Consider the following 9,818-nt stretch of genomic DNA (forward strand, 5'->3'; position numbering starts at 1 on the left):
ATTAAATTTTCGAGATTATAGAGCATGCAGGTGGCAAAGATGAAAAAAATAGAAAAAATATAGAGATACATTAAGAGGAGGCAATAGAGCAAAGTAATTTTTTTCATATCTCACCAATTAAACGAAAAAAAGAAAAAAAAGAAAAAGGAGCGAGTGCAGCGATTATCCGGATCTTTTTCGATTAAACGAGACTATGAATACAAAGTAGCTGGAGATTTCTGTACCGACTGTGAATCAGCCCACCCTCGTCGCCGAATGCAAACGAATTAAACGAGTATTGCTGCAAAATTGCGTATCATTTAATTATGATTGGCAAGGCCGCGCAGTCAAGAACAAATTCTATTTAGTCTGATCGATTATCCAATTGACGAATATGAATTTTACGAACCGGTAACTAAACTCCTCGTGCGAGCGACGCGTACCGCGTAGCCATATTGTTTCTTGCAACCGACTCGTGAACGTCATTCTCCGTACGGGTATCAAAGATTTGTAGTGGTTTTCAAGAGATTTTGTGCTAGTTTAGCGATAGCTGGTTCTCCTCGATTCCTCGCTGTGTTCAGAACGACGAATACCTCGGAATAACCCGTGTAGTGCGAATAACGGCGCGCCGTTATGGGGCGACCATATACGAATGTTGGACATTGAGGCAAAATATTAATGTTGTAATTTAAGAACTTAAGTATATTTTTATGAATCTTTAAGTCTTCCACAATTAAGTTCCACAATATTTTTACGTTTTGTACCACTATTAACCCTGAGGCATCCAAAATTAGTTACATCAATCAATTTTTCTTTTTGGTAATTTACGTTCTAATCCTTGTATTTTGTGACTTTACCAAAAGAATATGTTATTCTAAAATAAACAGAAAGGTGACATAAATAATCAACAGAAATGTATTGCATTTGATTATAAAAGATATAAATGTTTTATTCAATTACAAAAATCGCCTAAAAATGCCCAGAAAAAACTTTGCACCATTTGTTTTTAGGAAGTATGTAGATCGTAGCCATTCAAGTGTTTTTTGCTTTTTGTTGCTTTTTCGTCAGATATTTAATTTAATTCTTTAACAGTTTAAGCTTTATATCTTTGGTTGTAAGGTATGAAAAATGTTGAAAAAAATCAGGAACATTCTGCTCCACGACCAACATGTTTCTGAATTTTTACAGAATTTTTCATTGCAAAATGGATTTTTTAAAAATTCGGAAAATTTAAAAAAATTTTTTTTTTAAATACATTTTTTATACAGATGTATCACATTATATATAGACGCTTATGTGTCAAGAACAGTTAGTATAAAATATTTAACGAATTATATTTACTTCATACTTCATTATACCAATGTCCAACATTCGTATATGGTCGCCCCACTGTGGGGCGGTTTTCTCACCGGCTTCTCCGACGACGCCACGTGTTGTCGGGCGTCTCCCGGTTACCTCGTTCCTCTGTACGAACCGCGAGCACCGTGTGCGGGCACCTCAACCTCGTCGGTCTTTTCATTGTACCTTGAACGGGTGTAAGTGTGATACGGGAGTGATTGGCCGAATACGACGTCTTTGTACTATACGGAACCGCGCGAGCGCCTCGCCAAGGTGTAACGGCCGGTCTCCTCCATTTTGACTTTGGTTTTAATAAACTGACAACCCATAGACAACCTCGTGCATTTTTTTTTTGGTGTTCTTTTTTTTGTGTACGACCACCACCCCGGCTCCCCTCGTTCCCCTCGAAAAAACTAGTCAATACGACAAATCTGGTTGATCGTGAGGCAAAACGGGCGATCTACGGGACTGCGTGTCCTGGAAATTTCCTACTGGATCGTCCCGTTCAACACCGCGTTTTAAGGTATCGAATATATTTATATTTCTTATAAAATTCCGATCACACTAAAAGATACGGCCCACGAGACCGTGGTCTTGGTAGTTTCCCCCTGGGTCCGTTTTCTCTTTTCGCGTAATCATACCGTATTATATCGAATTAAAATCCAATTAAATCAAATAGCTCACTTGTTAACTTTCATTACGAATTTTCCGTCATATTTTCAACTCAATAGATCTCACTTTTATATTTCCTTGCTTACATATATTTCATTTGCTCTTTTCATGTATTTCAAACAGCTTGTATTTTCTGTTAACTAAACCATTTTTATTGTTATACTTATTTTTCTGAAATTATACCTTTTGTTACTCTTAATCAGTTTCTAATTAATTTATATTCAAACACATTTCCTTCTTACACAATCACGCCTACCATCTTCGCACAAATTCACACAAGGGGCCCGTATGGGACCAGAGCGTTTACGAACCCAGCAGTAAATCTAACATTGAATTTTACTGACCTTTTAATTGTCCTAATCATAGAGGACGATCGCGCAAGTGATCCTCATAAGTGGTTTGGACTGGTGGCAGCGCTAATACCTTTCTCAACCGCGCATTAACCTCAAAAATTAATAATACTAACAATCTCGTTAATTTTTCTTTTTTTATTTTGTACGTCGCGCGCCGTATCTCGCTCGCGAAGTAACACCCTAAGTCAACCGAGACGCTCGACGAGGAAGCCGTGTAATACGATCCGAACCGTTATATCGGTGTGACTAATACTAATTCAACGATAAAACTTTTTTATTTTTATCTTTTTTTTAATGAAACTTTTACTAACGCATTTGTCAGATTTTTCTGATTAAAATGATACCAAACATAAGGCAGGCCGTACACCAAAGATGCATCAAACACACAACATGCAACATGCAACACGTCGTACGTTGTGTACGAACGTACAATAGGTATCGCGGCTGAATACAAACGATGTGTACGGACGCAGATTCGACACCTCGGCTGGATATATGCAACGTCTGGGTCCCAATGTTTGTTGTATATATCCAGCTTTTACTGTAGTTATAATAAGTGCGGCGTTCGGATCGGTGATTAGAAAGCGCAACACCGATTACATTATGACTCGTCTGGTTACGACGGGATCATAGGTTATCGACCGAGGGATATTTCGCTGGATTTGAGAAGTATGTACAAAACGCGTACAGAAGGTGTAAAATATTTGTATTATGAATATGTTAAATAAGTCTTACGATGAATTCGGTGCGAAGGAAAGTGGAAGAGGAAGGAAGTAGTGATACTAGGCCGATTCTAATTCACTTGCATCAGCATTTTTTTTGCTGACTCAGCAGAAATATGATATCCCCCTCCCCCACCCCCCACCCCCGAAGGTGTCAAATTTCAGTTCAAGGTGAGGTAGTGAGGGTATCATATTTCTGCTGAGGGTGTCAAATTTCTGCTGAATCAGCAAACAAAATGCTGACGCAAATGAATTAGAACCGGCCTAGTATCACTACTGAAAGAAAACGCCTGGCAATCTCGACACCCTTGGAATCTTATCTGAAGCAGAAAAGACAATTCCTGCTCCTCTTTCCCTGTGCTAAGTGCTTTCGAAACGTGCTAAAATAAATAAGGGAACGAATTTTGTCGAAACTACCCTAACGAATGTAAACTTTTAGGTCGATTCAAGTGTTACGACGAGCCGCCTAAACGTACGTTAATCGAATTCTTCCCACGATCGGACAAACATCGTGTTACGGCCACCCGCCTAAACGATCGATATTCGAACAATTGAACTCCTCACGACCGGACACCTAAACATCATATTGCGACCACCTACTTAAGTATTCGATAAGACGCGTTCTCACGGACATCCCACCTTGTCAATCATCGGCCCCTTCTCCACCACCAACGACATTATAAAAGACCTTACCGGACATAAGCGCAGTCAGTCGGGATCATATTATAAAAATAAAGTGCTAAACCTTTAAAAGTGCCATTCATTTAAAAACCTGTGAACTTTCCACGTGACACAAGCATCGAATACCACTTCGCGTGAAATTGAAAGGAAACGATTTACGAGAGAAATATTTAGAGATTGTAAATAATTATTAAAGTTATACTAGATAAACCCTGAAATCATTATTAGTTATGAACAGTGTACTACACAATAGGGGCATGTTATTGAAAGTGCCACCTAATCCTCGTGAAACTTATAATCCTTCGGATTTATTAATCTTACCGGGAAAGAAGCAGGAGGTTAAAAAAGATCTATAGTGTTTAAATAATTTAGAAACTAATAGCCACGTTTCGTGATAGAACGAACCCTTCCAACTATGCAGACAGACAGTGCCATCGTTGGAAAATACAGCTATAAATAACCAGAATTTCTGACAATTCGTTTGTTCGCTAATTAAGTGAAACTGTCCTCCTTGGATGTGAAACGACGTTACGTTAAACGTTTTTATTCTCCTTTTCTTATGTACATCGAGCAATACAAATGTTTCATAATTTCATCTTCCAGTTAATCTCTAAGTTTTCACGTAAACGAATAATTGTTTTAACGATAGGTTTAATCGATCGGAAGACTTTTGTAATAAATTTCACATTCATTGTTGTCCTGAAGATACCTAAGAAAGTGAAACTTTGATTAAAGAAAAAGTTTCTTTATGATAAAAAATATTGGATGCAATTCTTTTTATTTTAACATGATTTAAGTTGGAAGTGGAGATAGGTACGATATGAGGTTAAATAATGGGTGGTTTAAAGGAAGTAATAATGTAAGATTTACCTTTCGATCGACATTGCGGTTAACATGACAGCCGAGCAAATAACCGATACTCTCTGAATATAATTCACCGACTTGCATAGAAACGCGCCCAAAGTCCACGTGTAAGAGAACAGCTTGGCTACCTGCGACAAATCGTTAACCATCTCGTTATTTTGCTAAGAAAAAAAAAAATGACACGTGTCATATCCCTTGGATAAATTTTCAAATAATAACACAATAATAAGTATTCTATCATTCATGATTTCATTTCCTCACCTCTGTTATGATCCTCCCATTCATTTTTCAAGTCGTTCAAAACAGTGTTTCCAGAAAAACCACAAAACAATCGCAGGGAGAACAAAAAATCATAAGAACAAAGGGACAAGTGTTGGAATGAAAGAAGAAAATCTCGGAAAATACAGGAAACGTTCCTCGGAGCTTTCGAACGGAAGAAAAAAAAGAACTTCGACGTTCCAGGCAAGAACGTGTTTAATCAAGCATCTTTGAAAGGTAGGCAAAGAAGATGAATATTCTTAACCGACTTCGAAAAAGGAGGTGGTTGCTCAATTCGATTAATATATATATACAGGGTGTTCGACAATAGCTGGGCAAAATTTTAAGGGGTGATTCCAGGAATCAAAATCAGACGAAAATCAAGAATAATGAAATAGCGTTTGCAGCTTTGTTTTCCAGTAATTAACGTTTAAAAATTCGAGTAAAGAGCGCCTGAAACCTGCAATCCGTCCAGCACCGACGTCTGAACATTAGGTCAGCAGGGGAAGGTACAGTCATAACCAAGAATTGTTGAATAGTAGAAACTTACCTCGTGCTATTCTGTTTCTCGGTACTGCAACATTCGGCTTCGATTCTTGGTTATGACTGTACCGACCCCTGTTGACCTGACGTTCAGTCGTCGGTGCTGGGCGGATTGTAGGTTTCAGGCGCTTTTTACTCGAATTTTTAAACGTTAATTACTGGAAAACAAAGCCGCAAACGCTATTTCATTATTTTTGATTTTCGTCTTATTTTGATCCCTAGAATCACCCCTTAAAATTTTGCCCACCTGTTGTCGAACACCCTGTATGCTTATACAGGATGTCCCAGAACTGGGGTAGGAGCCGAAGAGGGATGATTGGTGAGGTCATTCTAAACAACTTTTTCCTTTGCCAAAATGTTGGTTAAGGCTTCGTTTTCGAGTTATTAACGAAAGACACTGGCCAATCAGAGCGCGCCGCACAGTGGGACAAAACGGCTTTCGGCGATCAAAAGTCGATTTTCGTGTATTCGAAAATTGAAAAACTATTTACACACATCGATAGAGAATAAACTGTAGTTTAACGTGGTGTAATCCGTTTTTTCATATTTGCTTTCGTTTTGCCGTGGTTCGCACTCAAAGTCAGTAGAAATTTGTCAAAACGAAACGCTGATGATATTATCCGTAACTTCAATGTACGATTCTAATGAATTTTACTAGGAAAGATAAAATTCAAATGAATTAAAAAGTTTACTAGATTAGTATAGATTCTACTCAGTGCATAAAATAAATTAAAATGTTAACAACTTTTTAAATAATAGGATCTGATTGAAACAAAATACATTTAACTAAAATCTCAACTTTGCGTTTGATTTTAAAAAAATGTGCACATTTGTGCAGGGTGTGAATACTACTGTAGTAAAGAGTGAACCTTCCTCTATCAGAATCAGAAAAAAACGGCTGCCCCAACCTGCCACTGCTCAAAAAAATGGCGATTGAAATAAATTACACCCATCTTGGCCGCAGCGCACGATGATGGAAAAGCAGTACCAGATACGATTATTATCCAGTTAACTGCATTCGACGTGTATATTCGTCATCTAAAACTTTATTTCGGCCTTGCAATATGCCATAATAAATTTTCATAATTGTCGAAACTATTTTCACGAATGATTTGGTATAGATCATAATAAATATAAATAAATATATTATAATAACACATGTCTTGTCATTTTTTAATTATTATATCCGTTTTCATTATAGTTATTAACAGTTTTAAGTTAAATTTTTGTTAAATAACATAAACTATGTCTAACAAGTGAAGGATATTGAACGCGTTACAGTTTATACGTGAATATCTTGACACCCTGTAGTTCAATATGATTTATATTAATACGACTTAAGTATTATAATGTAGGCAAAAACTTCCCAAAATTTCATTAAAATATTTCCAATAGAACCGAAGTTACAGAATTTTGATCGCCAAAAGCAGTTTTGTCCCACTGTGCGCCGTTAGCGCGGGCCGAACCACGAGCGTGTTGGGTATGTTCTGCGTTCAAGCCGTGGTCGTGATCAAGTGCATCAGCACCACGTCGGTATATGTAATAGGGTAAAAGTTGTATGGAATAATGAATAAAAAAAAGAAAAGAATAATAATATCGAATTATTGGTTGCTCATGAACAACGAAGAATGTAATGAATCGTTGTTCATGTAGAATGAATAAATCGAATTGATCCAACACTTTTTGGTAGTCACTTTTGAAAAAAAATAAGAAAAACGAATACACGTTTTGGAAATTAAAATAAATTTGCAAATAATAAAAAGGGATTGAATGTAAATAAAACTTACCAATTTATCTGTAAATAATCCAGTTGCAATAAAAATGGTTTTTCACTGGGTCATTGTGTCGATCCTGAACATTCGAGAAGGGAACACGTTAGGAAGAATAGCTGATCTCTAGACGGGATGATTGAACTCACTCAACCACATGGTCACTATCACTTTTCACAGAATTTCACTACGTCGTGCGAGAGGGACCGATTCTTTCAACTAAATAAACATTTTTATTCACTGTCATGTTGCTATTGCACTGCGCATAAATGAAAAATGTAATATTCTGCACTATTTCGTAACGTTTTAACGACATTACTGGCCTTCCTTTCCAACTTCAAATAGGACTACTAGCTTCAGCGTCTGCGAAGTCTGTTTCACTCTTTGTCTTTTTCTACACTCGAAAGTAACCGAGAGTAAGCGAGAGAGGCTTGTGTCGACCCTTTGAATATAGCCGAACGTAGAAAAGGATAAATAGCGAAAAAACCTCGCAGACGCTCAACCTAACAGTCTCATTTGAAGTTGGAAAGGAAGATCAATAACGTCGTGAAAACGTTACGAAGTAGTGCGGAATATTACATGTTTTTCATTTGTGTCCAGTGCAATAGTAACGTGACAGTGAATAAAAATGTTTATTTACCTGAAAGAAAATTCTGTGAAAGGTGATAGTGACTGTGTGGTTGAATGGGTTGAATGATCTCGTCTGGAGATCAGTTGTTCTTCATAATTTGTTCCCTCCTCGAATGTTCAAGATCGACACAGTGACCCAGTGAAAATTATCTGTTTTCAGCATAGCAGGTTAATTTAGGAACGGATGGGTAAGTTTCATTTAAATTGTTTTTAAATTTTTATTAATTATTCCATTTCAAACATTTTTATTTGTTGTTTATAATGTTTAGAATTTCCTTTTTTACATTATGACAGGCGACAAGAGATTAGATTCCCTATTCATTTTAAACAACAACTAAAAATGTTTAACCAGTTCAACTTTTTTATCGTGCTATGCCAATGGGGTGCCGAGCCGTTCGTTCGCGACCTACAAGCCCCGCTTTCGTAGCCGATGCTGCCGTCCCTGAGTCCGCGCGCCATATGCGCTCGGATTGGTCAATGTTTTTGCTTAATAATTGAAAAAGGAAGCTTCAAACCACTTTTTCGCAAAGGAAAAAGTTGTTCAGAATAACCCCACCTACCACCACCTCAGAGGGTGAAAATACGTTACGGGACACCCTGTATACATGTGTACTCTGCAAAGCATGTACCGATTGCGATGAAACCTTTCGCATCTAATAGGAGATATTTCCGCGATATCTCACTTGCAAAAATTTATGCAATTTGTTATTGTTAATAACTATTGTTATAACTTGTATCGAACTTGTTATAATTAAAATTATCGTTATTGCAATTAACCAATAAGAACGGTAAACCACCTTACGGCATCCTACAAATACTGCTCGTTCCACTAAAAAGTGTGAAATAAAATAATTTTTAATAAAAAATACAACCGACTTCGAAATGCACTAAAAAGCATGAAATAATTTCTACTTCATTTATATAAATACCCAACAGCTATTAATAAAATCTATTTACTCGTTAAATAGTATATTAAATACATTTCAACCTTTTCGGAGGCGGCGCAAAATTAAAAATACCCGAATATACGATGCTGCCAATAATGATTTGATAGGTTGCCGACGTCTGAACTAGAATCTTCCTAGTAGAAGAAAGGTTTTTAATTTTGCGCCGCCTCCGAAAAGGTTGAAATAGCTGTTAGGTATTTGTATAAATGAAGTAGAAATTATTTCATACTTTTTAGTGCATTTCGAAGTCGGTTGTATTTTTTGTTAAAAATTATTTTTTTCTTCGTGTACAACATTTAAAGCAACAGCCTGGGCGGGCGCTGCTTCAATAATTTGCTCTGTGTCACTGAATTCGACGGTTGCGGTACCCAACATAGGTTTCAACTCGTGTTGCCGTCGAAGAAAACATTGTTCCGAAGATTCGTTTTCGGACATGAGTGTACTTTCATCACGAAATAGAATGTGACACACTATTAAATTATAGAAATATCCTTCTCTATCACTGTTCAGGGTATAATATCGGTGGCGAAGTACAGCTGGTTTTTTCTTATACGGAAACTGTTTGATATCGGACAGCAAATTCAGCTAAGCTCAAATCCTCTAGATTGTCTGGACTCTTTACGTAACGATCGAATATGTTATTGAAAAATGATATTTCATTTTCTTCGAATCGGAGAATTCTATATCTCTGTTCAGGCCGACAGCTGTTTATAAATACAGCTTTTCTCGAGCTCATTTTAAGGGGCAGATGGAATAACCGATAAGCACATTCTATAGCACAAACTACACGTTGAGATAGAATTGCCATAGATACCGAAAATAGTTGATCCCGGATGGTACCGCTCCGGCGCTCGTAAAACGACTTCTTTAATAATATTTCCCGTGTCCTGTGGCTCGCATTTACTTGCGTATTTAGCAATATAATATGTGACAGTTGTAACATTTCCGCATGGTTGAATATCCATGTTTTCTTCCTAAAGCTTTAAAAGAGTTGGGTTGTAATTATTCACCATAATTTCATTTGTGTTTCTCTTAAGTACGCAGAACCGTTCATTGTTGGTG

At 37.0% G+C, this 9,818-nt stretch overlaps 1 protein-coding gene across 1 annotated transcript in view; it reads right to left on the bottom strand.

The window, feature by feature from the left end:
- The window catches only part of LOC143306885 (pyroglutamylated RF-amide peptide receptor-like), a 65,373-nt gene that overhangs the window by 35,522 nt on the left and 20,033 nt on the right, over positions 1 to 9,818 (bottom strand). The window contains exon 3 of the mRNA XM_076693125.1: positions 4,616 to 4,737. Within this exon, the coding sequence (XP_076549240.1) occupies positions 4,616 to 4,737 (122 nt within the window). The remainder of the gene's footprint in view (positions 1 to 4,615; positions 4,738 to 9,818) is intronic.

Source organism: Osmia lignaria, unplaced genomic scaffold (assembly GCF_051020975.1).
Source record: "Osmia lignaria lignaria isolate PbOS001 unplaced genomic scaffold, iyOsmLign1 scaffold0039, whole genome shotgun sequence".
In the NCBI taxonomy this organism is placed as follows: Eukaryota; Metazoa; Arthropoda; class Insecta; order Hymenoptera; family Megachilidae; genus Osmia; species Osmia lignaria.